Raw genomic sequence first — 20,456 nt, 5'->3', positions numbered from 1 at the left:
ACAGACTAATGCCCAGCAGAATAACTCCCCTCTCCATCTCCATCCACTTTAATGTCATTCTCTTTGAACAGGAAGTCAGGGCAGAGTGAGCTTTTTTCAGGAGGCTGCTTATTGTCATGTATGAGACCCCCCACTGTGTCTCCTGTCACTGTCAGCCATCTTTCTCTAGAGGAGAGGGCACATAACGACGTAGTTTAACACCAGCAAAACAACCAGATCCCTTATTTTTTAACCAGATCTGTTATTGTAAGAAAAGTAAAGTCATTCTTGTTTTTTCAGTTTTTAGGTTATGGTTTTCATTTTTTGATGTCATGTTTTATCATGTCTGTAAGATGTCTGTCAAACAAATGCCTCTTTCTCAGACTGCCAACCAAATTTACCTACTGATGTAGATAAGAATTGTTTAAAGGTGTAACGATGGTTTGCACTGAAAACAATTATATTGATGAATAGATAAATCAATAAGGCCAAAAAGAAAATCAAGCTCTTTGTATCTTTGGGTTTTGGACAATTGCTGTGATAAAACAAGTAAACCTGTGATCCTCAAAACATTATTACATCACTAATATCATTGTTGATAGAAAAATATTTTGTCATATGTGATTTTGTTAGCACATTACAGTCCAAAGTTGAGTCTGTGTTCTTTGTGGATTATTTTATTAAACCCTGTGTGTGTGTGGTTATTGAGCATGTATTCCCTGAAGTAGCCTCTGTGCCCTCTAACATCTTAAATCTGTCTCTCTGGTGTGTCGTAGTTTATTTTGTCAAGTCAGGCCACAGAGCTGCATGGAATTGCATTTTTATGAATAGGGCTGAAGCAGCGTACACGGCAATCAAGAGAGAGTGCAGTGATATTTCACCCGGACAGCACGAGTATAGTGCAGCAGTCGTGCTGCCCACCCCTCCATGCGCACGCACACACACACACACACACACACACACACAAAGCTGATGAGCCATAAAACACACGCAGCCATAAACTGTACCGTCGTGGCACTGGGACAAATAAACACACACACCCCCATCCCACTGACGAAAACTCCAGCCTGTGGATCAAACACAACACACAGATTGAATTAAATTCATGACCTCATCCATCAACATGATGACTACATGTGTCATGGGAGGATCCAATCAATGAGACATCAGTTATTTCAGTTTAAGTCTGAAGCTTGAAGCATGTTTTACACCAGTGGGGCTGATCGCTTATTAATGCACAGACATGTGACGGCTCAGGTACTGGCAGACGAGCCAGAGGAGATATTCATAGTGACACATTGATAGTGTGTCACTATGATTGCTCGTCTGTCCAGGTTAATTTTAACTTACTTTTTTCGCTGTTATAAAAATTATATTATAAACCTAATTATTTTTGGCAGGGACAAGGTTTAGATTTAAAAATGCTTGTTTGAATATTTCTCCATCTCAAACATGACTTTTTATCATCGATACTGAAAACATTAATTACAATAGATCATGGAAAAAGAGGGATGTTTACAGAAGCTGAGAGTTTGTGGAAAGTATGAAATTAATAATTAAACATTCACTTCTAATGCTTCCGCTTTGGAAATTGAGATTAGGATTCTGAATTGATTTTTGTCAATAATAATAATGTACTGATGTTGTTTGGTCATGTAGTAAACAGGATGTTTACAGATATGTGGTTTGACAGATTTGGGGGGAGGGGGTTGTCTGGTTTTGTGAATCTTTGTTTCTATATTATTAATTTGTTTTATGTTGTGCTTGCTGCTTTTATATAAATGTTACAGCACTAGAGTATAACTGAAGTGTAGCACGGTGAATTACGTGTGCACAATACTGAACAAGTTACTTTTCTCATTGCCTTTGTGATATCAATCCCAGTGATTTATGACTGTAATATATAAGTGAGACTTTATGCACAGTAGTGGTCATAAAAATAAAAAAGTATAAAGCAATAAGACACGTTGGCTGTAAATAAACCCAATGAGTATAAGGCCAGGCTTATATGACTGCAGCTACAGAGACCTTTATATTTTACGTGATTAAGTTGTTCCAAAACTAATTAATTCAGCAAAGAATTCTTTACAAACTGTCCTTTCGAACATGTAAATATTATTAAGCAATTTGTACATCAAGAATCTTTGAAAAATAAACAACTCTTGCAGTTTGCTCCCTTCTTGTGGAGCTACACAGCAGAGTAAGAAGTTATGGTGCTGTATGACTCACAAATCAACCTCTGTCAAGCGCTCTGCTCCCAAAATAGATACAGATCTTGCAGCAACTTGCGAGCTGACGATGGCCATGGCTGCCCGGCAGCAGCTTCGTGACCTGCGGAGTAAAAGCATCAACTCATAACTTGATTTATGTCAAGTACTGTACCTTCTATTAAACTCAATCTAACAAGGAAACTGCATTCTCCTTTTTCATCGTCTGCCAGGTCGCTGACACGGTGTTAAGTACAGAAAGCAATCAGCGAATGTAATATGGAAAACTTTATGACGATTGTAATGGCAGGGAGTTCCATTATGTTAAAAAAAAGAAAGGTCTCGCAGTAGAAACTTAACGGTCTGCAAGGAGTCAGAAGTGACCCCAATTAAAATCTGATTGGCCACTGAAGTGCCAGTGTCCTGTCAGCAGTGTTGTTGTTCCTTAACTAGTCTCCTGCTAACAATACTGACAATTTAAGCTTTTTTGAAAAACATAGCATGTGCATGAACAAGACATTTTGTGTGGCTTTGCTCAAAGGAATAACATAAATGTGCCCATTACTGAATCAGGAAGTGAGCTCAGATGTTGGACATATAATGTTTAGTTATAATATTTTATATTATTGAGAGATGTTCTACTAATTGCCAAGAAGATTATCACAATCTCCTGGCTGAGGCCTCAGTAACAGTGCAGGGAGAAAATCAGGATGTTTATTACTTTATTTATCTTCAAATATAAATGTGAATAATATGTTATTTTTATGTATTGATTTGTCTTTTCTTGGTCCATAGACAAAACTCATTATTCATCCTGAGCTACTGGAACTGTTTATGAACAAGTTAGGAGACCATTTCCACTCTTTAAATGTCTGTCCTATCTGTTTGCAGTTCCACTCCAGCTGGGGATAGTTGGGAATCCTATAAGCAAAACAAAATAATAATAAAGAGCATTACACCAATTGAAAACCTTTTTTTTTTTTTTATTATGTCAATTACAGCAATGTCTTACTTGAGGTCATTTGGGATTTTAGTCTTTGTTCATTCTTAAATACATAATATTGATGCTGAAAGGCAAAAACATGAAGATTTCTCATGGAAAAATAAATTAGCTTCAAATCATATTGTTCAATTTACTTTGCCATAACATGCTACAAGTGTTTTTAAGCACTGCCTGTGTGTCTGTCTCTGTGGTACATCGAATATGGTCAAGCGTGAACAAGTGTGTGGGGGGGGGCACTATCAGATGAAAATAAGAGGCTTTTCATTGACGGGGACATTTTCATCAGATACAGTTTTAACCAAATATATCAAGACACTGAAATAAAGATGACTTTATCCTCAGAATAAAAAAATCAAAAACATTCAGCTACATTACTTTTGCATGGCTCTTTGAGGAAAATCGACACATGAAGCAACTTCTACAAAATCTACAGACTACTGCAGCAACTCTTCTACACTCTGTTATCATCTCACATTTTGGCAGATAAAAGTTGGTTCATGTGTGATTTTCATTTATCAAACTGCTTAACGGAGATTCGACAGAAAGGCTTGTAAAAGTACTATTTGAGACTAGATGAACCATTCATTCACACCAATTTGGTGTAAATTACCAGTGTTTGCAAAGTGACAAGAATTACATTCCATTATTCACCGATGAATAAAGCCAATCTTCACTTATCCAGCTAGAAATTTTGGCAGTTTTATTTTAAAGTGCTGTAAGAACACTGGGCCGGGTGGTTGACGTTAAAAATCTAGACGGGCATTATTATTTGAAGTTGACACAAAATTCCCCGTTATTTTACAAGTGGAATTACCTGCTAATATCAGATAAACAGAAAAAAAAAGAGTAAAAAACATGAGACGTACTTGAGATTTCGACCAAAGGAATAGCTGTCGCATCCAACCATAACCATTCACATACTTACCACACACATATACAGTGTTCCTGAGGACCAATTGTTGCAGCAAACAACTGCCATTTTCATTTTTGTTTCCCAAACAAAAATACACCAACAAGATATATTCTACAATATAATGACTACAGAAATTTAAATCAAACATACATACTTTGCAAATCATGTATAAACTGAAGTAGGTGCCCATTGTGAGAGACATGGAAATTGGCTTAATCTAGTTTATACTCTATTCAGCACATGCATTAAGAGAACATCCATAAATCTAAACAACAGAAGGGGGAAAACAAGGAACGAAAGAATAAACAGGTTTCCCGAACTAACTGATACATGATTGCCGTTTGCAATATATCAGCCTTCCAAAATAACGGAGCCCTAATGTTACTGTTTTGGGTCAAGTAATGACACATGTATATATTAACTCATTGTCATTTACAGTTTCTTTTTCCTCTTTTTTTGCAAGGCTGGCTAAAATCGAGGCTCAGTTGATTAGATGGAAGATAAAGAGAGTTCCCTCCTTAAATCCAGCAAAGGCAGTTGAGATAAGCAAACTTCACTTGTTTGTGAGTGAGTGAGCCCACCACAAGAGGTCAACCTCAGTGCCGTCAGTATCTTGGTAAATCCAGAGCTTTGCCTGAGAGGTGAGGACCATCATCCCAGGACGAGCTCCACAACGTCCACATGGCTCACTTAGTCAGAACCTCCTGTAACACACGAAGATGGAAATATGAGCAACACAACAGCGATAATTTGTCGATCAATCAACAAGAAAAAGAATCAATCATGTATGTCAGACAATAATCAAAACAAACAAGACATATATACAATGATGTAAAATGTTATATTGTTTTCTGGATTTATTAACATGAGACTTTATCAAGAAAATATCAATAGAACATTTTAAAATGAAATTATTGTACCTGTAAAAACTACTTGGCTATAAAATGTGATTGTGTCATTATCTAACTGAAAGACGTATGACGTTTACTTTTTCAAATATATGAACAGGTCTAATGGTTGATTTAAATTAAGCTGTTAAAGAAGGAGTCTTTTTCATTGGACAGATAAGAAACATTTTTCATTATGTGGTTGTTACATTTGTTACTATGTTTTCTACCTTTTCAAAATGTGCCTATTGGTCTTTGGCACTATTTAAAGAAAGTCAGTGACGTGAGGCTATTGTTTTGTAACAATGCCACTCCCTGCCATATTTTGAACAGGCAAATGCATTTACCAGAGCCAATAAAGAAGAGAAACAGAAATAAACACAGGTTTACATCTCTTCTCACCTGAGTCTCTTTTGGCTCTTGAACCAGTGGTTCCTCAGTCTTAACCTCAGCAGGAGGAGCTGTGCTCTGTAAGCTCCGGGTGACTGGACCACCAACTCTCTCCCGTGTTCTCAAAGAGAACCGCTCCTCTTTCTTCAGCTGTTGTTGTGATGGTGGGAGAGATTTGGCCTCTGCTGATTTCTTGGGTGCTGCCTCTTTACCCATGCGCTGCATTCTCATGGCCGGCCGCTGTTGTGCAGTGTCACTGGGAGTGTCAGGGGCAGGGATGGGGGTGGGAGGTAGAGACTGGACTTGGCCCTTCTTAGCTTTTTTACTCACAGAAACGGGGGTGGGGAAAGATGCAGGCCTCTTTAGTCTGCCCGGAGCAGCAGCCGTTTTTCCTTTGCCTGTCTGGAAGGGTTCAGGGTTCGCTGCACCGGAGCTGCGAGCTCTGGTCTTTCCCAGCAGTTTACGCTCTGGTTCTGTCTGCTGCATTTCACAGTCTGAAGCCTTTTTCCTAAGACTCATGCTTTTGTCTACCGCAGACCCTGCCTCTTTTTTCACCTCTGCTAGACCTTTTTTGCCCTTTTTCACAACGGGCTTCATGGGACAGCTGACCGCCATATGTTTATGGAGACTTGCAGGATAAGTGAACTCTCGGCTGCAGTGGTGGCAGACGTTAGAGGGTTGCTCTTCTTCAGTTTTAACAGTAGCCTTCTTTGCAATGGTGGCAGTTTTATTTTTCTGAGAAATCGCCTTCTGGACAAGCTGGTTCTTCTTCTTACTGAGGGCACTCATTTTTGTTTTACCAGTATCTTGATTAAAGTTAAGTCTCTTTGGCTGACCCATTCTACGGAAAGCACTCTGGCCTGCAGTGGCTGCTGTGGGTGAAACAACTCCATTCGGGCTCTTCACTATTTGCTTGAGGGGGATGGGGTTTTTCTTGGGAGTGTAACGCTTCTTATCACTAGCATTGGCACAAGCTAATATGTGCTTGTGCAGTTCAGGCATGTTGTCGAAGCTGTTGCCACACTTGGTGCAGCGAATGGCAGTGCTGAAAGTCTGTGGGATGTTGTGGGTGGTGAAGTTGGTGGCCGAAGCCACAGAGCCTGCATGGGAACGGCTGTGATAAGGAAAAGGGGGTGGTTTATAACTGGGGTAGTGTTGATTAAGGCCAAGGCGAACGTCTGGGCCTTTAGGTTTCCCTCCCTCAGAAGCCATGATCTTAATTGTAGTGTATAGCTCCTCATTGGGGTCCTCTGCTCCATCATCTGCATGATTACCATTAACATCAGGTTCATCTTTAGCTAAATCTGACTCACTCTGTGGGACAGATTCATTAATCATCTGTGGTGCTGGTGTTGAGGGATTGCTTTCCTCTTTGGCTCTGGATGGATCCGTGTAGTTTTGTGGCCTGAGCTTGCCGCTCTCTACGGTCGTGTTCGAACACAACTCATTCGGATGCAGATCCTTTTGGTGCTGCTGGAGGTTACAGAGAAAGGCAAACTCTTTGGAACAAATAGAGCACACAAAGATCCTGCCCACTCCATGCAGTGTTGTCCGGTGAGCCAGCAGGGCGGGCGCATCACCAAACAGCTGCACGCAGAATTCACACTTGAAGGGCCAGTCAGCGGCGTGAACTATGATATGTCCACTGAGCTCTTTGATGGAGTTGAATGGCTCCTCGCAGACATTACACACAAATGTCTTGCAGTATGCTGAGTCGACTTCCATCAGATCAGATGTTTTATCAGGAGGTTTATCAGGAGCAGCAGGCTGAGATGAAGCGGCAACAATGTCCTGAGGTCCATGTTTTGTAACTGACAACTCGTCTATGCAGTGTTGAGGCTCTTCTTTTATCTTTATCTTAAGAAGGGATTGTGGAACATGCAATGGGGATTGATCATGTGATGTAGGAGGAGGAGATGGCGAAGGAGATGAGGATTCTGGTTGAGGTGAGACAGCAGCAAAATCAAATTTAAAAGAATTCTCTGTTACTGAGTCATGGTCTCGCTTTAGATTGCCATTCAGCAGAGTGTTGTTATTTACAGAAACATCTTCTGACTCAGACTCAAGAGGACTTGGTGTTGAACGGTTAAGGGGATCTTTTACTGGAGTTTTCAGGGGGTCCAGGGGCTCATGGTCCTCTTCCTCATAGTTGTCTTCTTCCGCTGACAAAATCTTCTCTGAATCTGACAAGGGCATGTGTTCGACTGATCTCGGAGACATTTTGGGCGAGAGGACAGGAAGAGGTCTCAGAGCAGATGAGTCTGTAGGCTGAGAGAGAGGAGAGCTAGGCATAGCTGGTGGAGATGGTATGGTAGGTAGTATGGGGGGAGGCGGTGTTGGGGATGTCACGCTAGAAGAACTTGGGGAAGATGGGTTCAATGTGACAGGGGTCAATGAGGGCGGAGATGGGTTGGCAGACTCTGTTTCAACATTTGGAGACCGAGAATGGAAACAACTTAGGTTTGCTATGGCCGAGGGGCCCTCCTCTCCTGGCACACTCAGACCTACATACTCATTCATCAGCACCTTTTCAAGCATGCTGGTGTTAGGCTTTCTCTTTTTTGTTAAAGGCTGTGGCGCTGGGCTTCCCTTTGCTTCAGGCTCAGCTGAGCTCTTACGATTCAAGCTTAAATCAAGAGCTGAATCTCCCATCACCTTCCCCAAGCTGTCACTTTTCCGACTGACAGAGTTGGACAGATCCAAGGGCTGTTGATTACAGGAGTTTCCTCCGCTACCAGCAGACATTTGGCTGTGCACATTATTTCCAGAGGGGCTCATGGTGTCCCCATCATCTTTGTCCAGTAGGCTCCCAGGAAGTGACACACTGTGGCTTTCCAGCTTTGGCACCTTAAGGGTGTATGAGCTTGCCACCTCGGCTTTACAGCTCTCCGTTTTACACACAGGACTGAGCTGTGGAGACGAAGGGGGAGATGCTGTTCTCCTTTTAAACCTGCCTGAAGCCCCTGGCAGCTGCGTGACTGACAGCGGGGAGGCCAATCGATGGCTTTCTGTTATCAGGGCAATGGTTGATTTCTGAACATCTTGCGTCTGAAGGAGCTGCTTGAGCTTCGGCGACAGAAAAAATGTTTTCTCTCTCAGAAATGCTGATGAATCTGTGGCTTGTTGGAACAGTCCTCCCACTAACAAGTTAGAAGAGGACGATGTAGAGGATGATGAGGATGATGAACAGGCTGTGAAAGGTGTTGATTCTGTTTCCACTTTGAGGCTGGGAATAAATGGAGGTGTAGATGTTCTCCTCTTTGCTGCTGACTGGCCGACATTGGAGACTTGCTTTGCAGCCCCCATTCTCCCCTCCACCTTTAGCGCCTGTCCCATCTGATTGGGACTGATTATAACTGTGTCTAGACCAAACAGAGCTGCAGACCTGGAGTCCACTTCTATAACCTCACAGGTGCTCACTGAACTGCTGGACACAATCTTGCCATCAATGTAGAAGCTCAAATTCTCAGAGATGTTTTTGGATATATCGATGGCGTAATCGTCCCTGTCTACCTCATCTTCTGTGTCTGCACTGGGCACGTAGACAGGTGGAGGGCTGGTGCTGGGGGACTCGTCGGGCTGCGGCTGTTGCTGCACTGATGCTTCCTGCAGCAGCATTCCTTTCCTGCGAACACCCTTTGGTAACAAGTGCCGTTCATGTATTCTGCGCTGGTGTCGCCGCATGTTGGTGTGTGTGCCAAATGCTTTACTGCAATACTTGCAGGGATGGAGCTCCTTTGACTCTCCACTATCATCCAGTAAAAAGGGACGATCACCATGGGGCCCAAACTCCTTTCTCTGTAAGTCAGAAGTGTGCAGAGGCCCTCCAGTTAACTGAGACCCTATGGCTATGTACTGACTACTTAGGCTGGTGCAGTCAGGACTTGAGCCGTCAGTCTGCACCACAGGACTGAAGAGAGTGGCAGTTCCAGCCAGAGAGCCAGGCCTTTTCTTGGGTCCACTCTCATGCCTTCTCTCATGCCGGCGCCGACCCACCTGTGAGCCAAAGGATTTACTGCAATATCTGCACTTAAACAGTTGTGTTTGCTGGTTCGTTATAGCATGAATGTGTATGTGACGCTCCAGACCCTGTCTAGTGGAGAAGTGACGTTCACAGTGCTGACAGGGATATGACTCTCCATGTAGATCTATTTCAAGATCACCATCAGGGTCAGGGTCAAGGTCAAGTTCAGGGTCGACCTCTGGTTCTTGCCCCCTAATTGAGGAAGACTCTAACTTTAGCTCTGAATTTTTGTGGCTTTCTTTAGCAGAAGTCAGTGACATGACAGGCTGCTTATTTTGCATTGAATCAGCTGCAGCTAAATGCTGGGCTGTTTGCTGCTGTACCATCAAATCATCAGCATCCTCTTCCTCCTCATCTTCTTCCTCCTCTACCTCATCCTCCTCCTCATTTCCCCTGTCCATTAATCCTGCTGACATATCCTGCACATCTTTATAGTCAGTGCTTCCCATGGGATGGGTTTCCTGCAAGGTCCCCAAGGCCAACGGCCTCTCATCCTCCTCCTTCTGACCTGTAAACAAATAAAAATGAATATAAAATGACATGCTAGAAAGAGTGCTTAAAAATAAATCTATTTAGAATGATTATCATTGAGGACATACCTTCCTCCCCATCCCACATCTCCTTGACAGTAGGTTTGGTTCTACTTGTTTTCTTGAATCCACCCAAACCAGCCTGTCTGGCTCCCTCCAGCAGCTTCCTTCTTGCTGTAAGTACAAACGCACACATTACTTTATATCAGGCTTAATGAAAACTATAAATCAATGCAGGAAACTGACATCAGTATGTCATGACATAATTTGCCAGTGCTAGAATTTTCCTCATAAATGTTTAGTTGGCAGAAATTTCCATAACTAAGCAAGCACCAAAATCCATTATATGACATTAAAGAGACTGATTTAAAGTCAATTTATAATTCAATATGTTGTATATTAATTTACACACCAAAAAAACTTTTCCAAATATCAAAGTTGTGCAGATGTAAATACATTTCTGGCCAAATAACAGAGTTTGCTTAATCATTGCAAGCTCATAATAGTGCCTTCAGTCAGGTCACAGGGCAACATTTCTGGGGAAACAAAGAAAAACTAATTATTCACCGTAAAGAAGGATAAACAGATTTTTAGGGCCATTGTCAATAACAGCTTTAACTCAATTTTACTTTTCAGCTCATGTGCTAAGTTTAACCACAGCATTGTTTAGGATGTTCAGAAAACTTGAAAAAGTCTTTGCAGAATATTCCAAGGCAGCCACACATTGTGGATGCAATCATGGGCTTCCATGGATCAGTGATTTAAATAAGTCTAGTGATAAGCTCCCAGGTGATGCTAACATGACACCAGCTTCCCTGGTGAGTCCTCATAATAGGAGTGTGTCAACAAGGTCACCTGACCTAGCCCACAAAGCCTAATTCATACCACAGAAACACATGCTCCAGGTCAGTCATCTGACCGGCATGGTAAGAGGCATTCATCTGATCTACAGCAGCAAAACAACTACCCATACATCTTCATAATCTAATAGCAATAGCATTTCCTGTCATTAGCATCTTACTTTTTTTAACATATCCGGCTCTCACAGAGCCAACACCTTCACCAACTCTCGTCCCAGTCTGGTTAGGTAACACGTGCAGGATGTTTGATATTAAAATGAAGCAACAGGAAAGGTAGGCTCACTTCATCAAGGTTGACTTTGCAATGCAGTAATTACACGCCTGCCAGGAGCAACTACTACTACTGCAGCGGAGAGAGAGATGATCTCCTAGAAGCTTTGTGTCTGTAGGGTTAGAAGGGCGATTAAACAGAAATAATACAAAACCTATTAATCAAAGTACATAAACCCTCAGGACCTGCAGCTCGCAGAACTCAAATGTTTCCCACCTCATCTCAGGCTTTGCAAGGACAGACTGACATTCTATATGTCGCCTTTAGTTATACATTGATCTAATTACATGTTGATACAAAGTCTCTAAATACCAATTGCAAGCATCTGATAACATATCAAGTGCACAGTGTTACTCTACCCTCTGTGGCATTATGCTATATATACACACGTTTCAGCAGGATTTCTTTACCGACTGTTACACAAAGGCCCTTATGCCCTATGTCAAAAACAAGCCAATATCTATAGCTATATAAATATATGAGTACTACCTGACACAATATAATACTTCCTATATAAACGTGATGTCCAAATGTCCTGTTAACACATGTTCATGACTTAAAGCAGCTAGGTTGGTGGTTTCTAACTAAAATAAGATTCATGCATCACTTTAACAAAAGCATGTTTGATATTATTCGATTGATCCTCGTGTTTTTGGTCGAATGACGTTTCTGTGTCGATTAGTTGAGTTTAAAACTAAATGCAAATGCTATATAACAATGCTACAACACCTGGGTGACCGGTTTAAACGTGCAGCACCGTGCTAACTGTATTAAACACTCATTCTTATTATTCATAGTAATAATAATAATAGTAATTCACTTCGCCATCTGCTGCCGTGCACTGAGACGTCCGTGTCTTCAGACCTAGCCGTTTAGCATCATGCTAACATGCAGTCTGACAAGTCGATGAACTGGTTATTCTGCAGCCATGTCGACGTCACCAGCCATTTAAAAACACTCCATATACGATATTACACCTTAACTACGTGTTGTTAACCAGCACCCGCTAACTAACCAGCTAACCCTGCTGCTGGGTGAGGCAGCCAGCTAGTTAGCTCCCCTGCTAAGGCCCATCATCAAGTAGACAGGCTCGCCGATGGATGGCTTTCATGCTTTGGGAACTCAAGGGAAGGTCACATCCTCGACACCGCCAGGAGCCCGAGGAGACGCAGAAGCAGGTAAAAAGTTTCTCACAGCCTCGGTTAAAGCTTCACCGGGGGGATTAGCGACAAAAGAACCGGCCCTGTGCTCGTTATTGTGGGCCAAATCCACAGTTTCGGGTCGGGGTATGAGTGGAAAGAAGCCCCGCACACACACACACATTCACCGCAGCCGTTAACGTTAGCTTCCCCCCTGGTAGCCTTCATTCGTAGCTAGCTGCTCACAACTTCGACTGGGAGGAAGAAAGCCTCCGCTCGGTTCGAGCAGCTCGACACACAAAGAACACAGGCGGGGGAATGACAGACACGATGGTGGGTAAAGAGTGAGGCCTCACCTCGCTTCGCCCGGGCTGAGTTTTTCCTGCTCAGGCTGCTGGCTCTTTCTTCCTCCAGTGCAGCTGTTATCTCGGGGTTGTCTTCCACAGTGAACCACACCAGCAGCTCCTCTCCAGGCCGGATAGGCTGCAACAATGAGAGATGAGCTCGGCCTCCAATCACAGCCCGGCTTGCTGGGAGGCAGCCGGGGGGATATGTGGGCCACGGTGCATCTACACGGAGTCTTGAGGGGGTTGCACGGAATTTGACAGTGTGTGTTTTCTCACATCGCGGTTCTGCTGCAGCTTCTTCGACTGGCAACACTCAGACAAACATTCCTCCCTTCATGAAGGGTGCAGCGCTGTTTTACACATGGTTTGATCCACGAGTCCCTCTTGTCTTTTATTTGCATTCTGTACATTTTGTATAGTTTTGTTTTTGTATTTTTATAAAAACGTAGCCTATAGTTGGATTCCTTGCTAGTGTTACACAGGGACTTCCAAATTTGGGATTCATAAAGTACATATGTCCATTTATTTATCTCTCAAGGTGTTAATAAAGATCATTATAATAATAATAATAATTATAATGATAATAATAATATAATAATCTTTATTTACAAAGAGCTTCCTAAAACCAAAGTTACCATGAGCTTCAAAATAAAAAACATCAACACAAATAGAAAAACACAACCATCCAAAAATAAAAGAATAAAAAAACTAAGCATGTGACAGAAATTGAAGCACCCGCTCCCAAACACAGAAGGTAAAATATCACGACAGCTCAGTACACCACCACCAGCCCTGAGTTCAGTCATAAACATTTGGTTAAATTAAAACTGCTCTAATCCAAGTGAACAGTAGTATTTCTTTTTAAAGGTGCAGTTATAAAAGTACATAGAGAGTTGCGTCATTGTGAATGTATTTTAAGTGCAACTGAATCATTTACTAAAAATCATGAATTTCTTATTCTCTGTTAATGACTTCCTCGCCTGTCAGTTGTAAATTCACATTTGTGCATGTTTGTTTGAAATGAACGAGCACACAACAGCAGGACCGAGGCAAACAGAGCAACTCAAGACACTGAGTATTAGTAGTATAGTATCCACCCACCCCTCAAAAAATCTTATTTAAGTATTGTCAGGAAAATGTATTAAATTGTATAAGTGCCATTTCTGCAGAGAAATATTACTTATATAATATACATATATAATGTATTATTATGATAATACATTATATTTTTAACTGTGTGATTACTACAAACTGTATATAAGTATTTTCTGCTGTAGCTTGTCAAAGTGGAGCTAGTTTTAGCTACATTGTACATCATTAGAACATTTAATCTAATAAATTTCATAAGCTCATAATATTGATGACATTAAACCCATAAAATGCAATGTAATGACTGTAAACTGCTTTGAGAAAACAAATGTAAAGTTTACTGTGATATCTGATGAGTAACTTCTAGTAGTAGTAGTATACAAGTTCAGTGTATCATCATGGAAATAACACATAACAATAAGTGCCAAATAAATGTACTTCAGTAAATGTATTGGCATGACACAGTTACTGTCCAGTACCAAAAAAATGGCACCAGTAGAATGTGTTTTAATATTATTTACTGTTCTATTAGAGAATTAGTTTTAGATTGATTAACAAATATATGAATAAAAATGTGACTTTTTACATTCCAGTATGACCAAACACTGCACAATACTTTCAATTACTAGAAATACTGATATACAGTATGTTCTAAATAATTGTGATTCTCAGACTGATCCTGCATTCAGACCATAAGACCTTTCATTTTATTCGCTAATTCATATCATATGTCCGTTTACCACCGGGTGCAGGACCCATTAAGTTTTATAAATGCATCTTTAACTTACCCTTAAAACTTTGTAGTAAATTGCTCTGTTGATTTCCAGAGGAAAAAGATTCTGCTCGTCACTGGAGCGCGCCCAGTTCACGTATCGCAGCCAGTTTCCCTTCATGGGGTCCGTAGCGTCAACACACATCCAGCCCCGCGCTGGGAAATAAACCTACAGGACAAAGATGAAGTCATTTTTTATTTGCTTTCATTTAGAAAAGCTGAACAAAGCATAGAATTGGATCTACTCTGTGAAAAGGGAAGGTTTTAGCATTGGGCCGGCCTCTGACTGCTCACAGAGGATTATTGTTCTCATTATTGTGTTCAAAACTATCTAAAATAATGACATCATTATATTTCATAACGTGCCGTGGAATGTTTGAGGATAGTGCACAGCGGCTCCAGTGTGTCAGGAGAGGAGATGGGCCTATCTCAAAAACTAAAATAAATCTATAGTTGAAATAACTTACTGATTAGTATTTTGTTCCTTTTTTATTCATCTAGAAATCTTTGGGCTCAGTATTTTTTACTTTAATTTTGGTATAAGTTTTTGTATTTTTTAAATGTATAATACAATGTCAGTACTCTTATAATTTATTGTGGTCTATTGACTTAAATAACCTTTTATCTACAGTTGTACAGAGTTTAGTGACGTGAATAATTTGAAGATTCTCCAAGAAAGTGTGTGAAATGTTAAAGTGGAAGCTGAAACATTTGTCATGGTGATACAATAACGACACCTGTTGCATCAGGATGATTGTGTGATCTTATTGTGAGATTGGTCGAGCCAACAGTCGACTTCATAGCTCCAGTATATGCTCCTCTGTAGCTTGATGGACAATGTTGTTGGCCTTGTTTGATGCTATGCGGTTATGAACTCAAAAGGTGGAGGGGAGTGTTTTAGGGAGAGAAGCCAACAGAGCAGAAGCCTGGGACATCAGCAGTTTTCAGACATGACCTCTTCAGTAGTTGAACAACGCAGCGGGAGATTCTCCGCTCAGACGTGTTTGCAACAACACAGAAATCTCTTGAGAATTCAGCTGAGGGGTGGAGCAGCAGACAGAGGATGTAACAGATTGATTCTGCTGCAGAGATTGGGTGTTTTTGTTTTTACATCGACACTGTTGGCTCTTATCACCAAAAGCTTCTTCATCAATGTTTTCTACGCACGTGGCTGAGCTTTTTCTTCCAGAGATATTTGTTTTTTAAATTTTTGCTTCTGTTGCTTGTTAGACATGTCATCAACCCCCCCCCCCCCCCCCCCCCCCTTGCTCTTGGTGAATCCTGGAGGATCTCCTGCTGTGTTCTCACATCGGCTCTCTGGACTATCTGTGGATTTCATACCAAGGGGCCAGCCGGAGAAAGTTCACAGAATCTCTGGAGACTCTCATTCTGTAATTTGCATTAAATTTTTCCTCCTCCAGGGAAACTACAGAGGATCCCTGGAGTTCAGAGCATGTCTGAAAGCAGCTATACATACCTCCCACATGTAAACATTACTGGTCACCTGGGACCTTTTCTTCTTCTCTCCAACAAAAGGACCGAACCTCTTGCCCTTAGGAATGACCCGAGTGGCCCAGACACCTGGAAAATCAAAATCAGGACATCTCATACCATGTGTTCAAATTTGTAGAGAAATCAAACAGAAATGAATTAGGAGGCATCAGTCTATAGTAACCTTAATCTGCTAGTATATCCCACCAGACCTGCCTGCTGGAGAACTATAGAAACCCCCTCCCCCTGACAGAAGGTCCAAAATTCCAAACAACCAAACTGGAAAGATGTGAATCTGACTGATTTTGTTACTTCTTCCTAGAAGGTTATGTTGTCGTCTGCATTTGTTTGTTTGTTGGTCTGTTATTTAGCAGGATCAGGTGAAAACTACAGCACAGATTACCATGAAACTTAGAGAAAGGATACTGTACGGGTCAGAGAAGGACCCAATCAATTTTGTTGCAGATCTAGATCAAGGGACATTTCCAGGAATTTTTTATGTTTCCTTGAAATTGTGTAATTGGAAGTTTCCAACATTTTCCTTGATTTTATTCATTTTGGTGCTTTAAAAAAAAAAAAGTTCACATACGTACATGATCTTGAAACAAGAGGGCCATGGGAGGAGTTTTGTCCTCTCTGCCGCACTGTAGCATCATTATACAAAACACCCTGGTAACTGGGTGAAGGTGCTTTGAATATAGGAATGTGTTTCCAAAGACAGACAGGGGATTTTGTTTGACAGCAGCATCATTATAGTAGTTAATTTATTTTCTCCACCACAAGGTTATGTTTCCATTGCTGTTTGTTTTTCAGCAGGATTTCTCAAAAACTACTGAACCAATTTCCATGAAATGTCATGAAGGTTTGGCGGGGAGGGTTTGGAGCAGATCCAGATGAACAGGCAGATCCAGGAGGTTTTATTTACACTTTCATTGACATGTTTGATGGGCGTTAACCTTGGCTGAGGCATCTACTCTTAGGGCCCTGGTAGTATTCTCCATTAAACGATAACTAGTCTAACCCCTGTTAAATCACTGACTACATTTAAGCAGCTACTAAATATTGAGTGTTTATTTTTATACTATTCTTTACTGTGCTCTTTATTTTATATTATACTTTTTATTTACTCAGTTTTCAGACACGTACATCAATTGAATTGTGCAGCACTTCAGCTGTTGACAGTTGCACTTCTCTGAACGCATGCAGACACAGTTATATACTCACCGATGCGACTTTGATTTATAGCAGAAGGTCTGAGACTCAAACAGTCGGGCAAACCTTTCCACATGTGAGCTGGAATTTCATCCAGAGTTTCCACCATCCCTCCAGTTATAGCCATGGCCTGCAACCACAGATTTCATTTGTCACCAAAACATCTCAAAACAATGAAAATGCTCAAAATATTATAGTATCATCATCATCATCATCATCATCATCAATGGCATGTTATAAAAACTAAATATCTTTCAGTTTAGTTTTAAAGATGGAGATGTCTCATGCTCAGGTGGGTTTCCACATGATTAATAGATTAGAAAGCAGCAGCACACTTGGATGAATGTTCTCAAAGGCACCACACCACATTTCTGAGTGTCCTTAAGATTATTGAGGTTTTTGGCAGAAAACTAAAAAGTACCACTCCAAAAGTAAAATGTACAATAGATTATTTCTGCAGTGGCCATGAGCTGCCTTAGTTCCTGGAAGAAGTCTGTTGTTCCTGTTCCTCATCACGGATGTAACATTGTGTCATGCAAAGTCAACCACAGGTAAACAACATGTTAATCATCTTTACGAGAACTGGACAAGTTTATTGGACCAGACATATCAATGTTGGTAGTTATGTTTGCCAATATGAAAACTAACAGATTAAACAAATTGGAAAACGTGCATTTATCTTATATTCACATTTAACATTACATTTCTAAATTCTAAGTATAGGTTGTATTTGTGTTTCTTTGAAGCCAGAGTTGTTTAAAATACAGTTTATGGTTGAACTGTAAAATATCAAGCATTGATTACGGTTTTCCTCCAAAATGTCAAGCCCATAAAATCCACATCAGTTGGGCTGCAATATTTACCTGTCTCCTGTCAAAGCTACGACATGAACCAGTTTAAAACCACTTTAATGAAGTATAGCCTCTAAATTATTGGATTTCATGGCTTCAACCTTCAACTCATGAAATTAAAAATGCTTGTTACAACTCCCCAAAGCTCAAAGGTGAGGACTTCAGATCGTTTGTTTGACCAACAGTCCAAAACCCAAAGATGAGTGATCATTGAAAAGAGAGAATAGTCAGTCCTCACATGTGAGAGGCTCAATGTGGATGATGAGAGAAGTTGATAATTAGTTTGATCTACTTGCTGCTTTCTTCTTACAGACATTTATGTTTGAGTATTGTTGCTGCAGCTGCCAGAGAAGCCAGCAAGTGACACAATGAGCTGTTCACACACACACACACACACACACACACACACACACACACACACACACACACACACACACACACCTGACAGACTTAATGATGCTCATACATCTCTAGGGCAGATTAGACAAATGTGTAAATTTTGTGCTGCTGTAGCTTTTAGTCTCACCTCCTGCGAAGAAAAGATAAAATGCATCAACTTTTTATTGTCTGGATGATTGGATTAGATTTTTCTTGAGCTGGAGTTGTGAGCAGACATTTTTAAAATCCCTCCGAGCTTAAGTTCAAGCACCAAACGGAGCAGGATGTTGCATGAAGCGGATTTAAAGCCACTGTGAGTCTGTCCTTGAAAGAAAAGTTGACCATGAGAGGCAGAACAGACGGATCTGTGTGAAATAGAACCGGTGCAGCAGCTACAGGATGCAGTTTATTGTTCCCCTTGTTCCTCAAACCCTCCTCTCTCTCTTCCCCCTCTCGAAGCTGGAGTAAAGGTGCACGGAGATTTTTTTTCCTCTCTCCTCCCTCATCTTTGTCTCTCTCTTTGGTTTTGCGCGCACTTACCTGCTTTATGTGAGCGGGGACTTGAGCTTTATTTGTGCTCTAGCAGCTTTCAATCTGCTGAAAATGGCGGATGGAGGCTCGGGAGTAACTCGGGTGGTGCTGGTGGTGTGGCTGAGAGAGGCAGCCTGTCAGAGCCGTGCGCGCACATGCAGCGATGGGCCGGTCATCATGTTGGAGTCAGGAGGATTTTAAAGAGTGTGTGTGTGTGTGTGTGTGTGTGTGTGTGTGTGTGTGTGTGTGTGTGTGTGTGTGTGTGTGTGTGTGTGTGTGTGTGTGTGTGTGTGTGCAGCCCCACATGGAACCAGGTCAATTAACCAGCACTCTTACTTATCTGTGGGTGATGAGACCTGCAGGCTGCTGCTGTCTCTGCATCCAGGATAAACTAAACAAGAACAAATTCGGTTAAATGTCCCAAACTTAATTATTTTTTATTTTTAAAGTAAAAAATGTCACCTGAAGATATGGTGTGATTGTTATTTAATCAGTTCAATTACAGATCTCACAAATATCACGTTTCTATTATTAATTGTGTGTGCGTGGGAAGGCCTGACAAATAATTATCATGTTCTCATGAGGGCAGTGAATCATGATGCAAAAGTCTCATAGTTAGAAAAACTGTTGACGATGTAAAAGCATCAATGTTTTGGTTGATTAAATATTCAAACCCTTTATGATAAAGGCCTGTAATTGTGGGATATTTAATAAACTAACAATTAAACATTCATGGTGAAGCAGACAACAATGCGATGATTAATAAAATGAAACCATGACTTAAAATCAGTCCTGTAAGTTATAAACAATGGGCTCAGATGCTAAAGGGATCTAACAACAGTTCTCAGTGTGATCCTGCCACACTGTTCATGGGTCATGTCTGCAGCCACTAGAGGCCGCTGTGCTACAACAAACAGGTTGTGTTGTGGTCCAGTGAACTGTGGTGGATCAGGACTCAGACACACAAAGTTATCATCCACGTTATTGTCATTTATACCACTTGTGTATTACCATCAGAATAACACAACATCAGACAGGTCAGTGAGAGGAAACCCCTCAACAAAGTGTGTATTTCAGTTCTACATGAAACCGCAAGGGAATAAAAGAAGAGTTTACAAGAAGTGAAGGTAATGATTATGAGATTATCTATGTCACTTCACCTTCAGGCGTGTCTTCATGCAACAATATGATGCAAAGTCATTAATACCTGGCATTTAATTCACCTCAGTCGAGGTTTCTATGTTACCTGCATCTCCTGTTCTGAGTTTTCTGTTTGTATTCAGTCAGAAAACGAAATCTCTGTGATGCTGAAACACAAGAGGAATCAAACTGTGGATCATTCATGCACTCGCCACTGCTGCCTCCCTGACCTCCGTGTTTAAAGCATCCCACGATCAGATGTGTTGATTCCTGTCAGCCCTTTTCTCGAGCTTCCACCTCCACAACTCAAGCGATGTCAAATTTCTCCACCCCTGACCTCCCCACATCCGTCAGGCCGACAGCTGCCACAGGCCCCTCTGCATTTTCCTGTGACAGTTGTAACTCCCTGTCTTCCATGTGAGGATGTCCATCAACCTTTAGT

General features: G+C 41.3%; 1 protein-coding gene across 1 annotated transcript; it reads right to left on the bottom strand.

Annotated features, from left to right (window-relative positions):
* Positions 1-3,148: 3,148 nt before the first annotated feature.
* prdm2b (PR domain containing 2, with ZNF domain b) lies at positions 3,149-19,038 on the bottom strand. Its single transcript, XM_069535687.1, has 8 exons — positions 18,884-19,038; positions 17,127-17,244; positions 15,889-15,992; positions 14,428-14,580; positions 12,560-12,686; positions 10,003-10,107; positions 5,392-9,911; positions 3,149-4,806 (listed from the first exon to the last, which is right to left on the bottom strand). The coding sequence occupies exons 2-8, from the start codon at positions 17,239-17,241 to the stop codon at positions 4,789-4,791; spliced, it is 5,142 nt and encodes a 1,713-aa protein (XP_069391788.1). The 5' UTR covers positions 17,242-17,244; positions 18,884-19,038; the 3' UTR covers positions 3,149-4,788.
* Between the last annotated feature and the right edge of the window lie 1,418 nt (positions 19,039-20,456).

This window comes from Paralichthys olivaceus, chromosome 2 (assembly GCF_024713975.1).
Source record: "Paralichthys olivaceus isolate ysfri-2021 chromosome 2, ASM2471397v2, whole genome shotgun sequence".
NCBI classification, from domain to species: Eukaryota; Metazoa; Chordata; class Actinopteri; order Pleuronectiformes; family Paralichthyidae; genus Paralichthys; species Paralichthys olivaceus.
The sequence above is the reverse complement of the archived record's forward strand: the minus strand, read 5'-3'. Positions and strand labels throughout refer to the sequence as shown.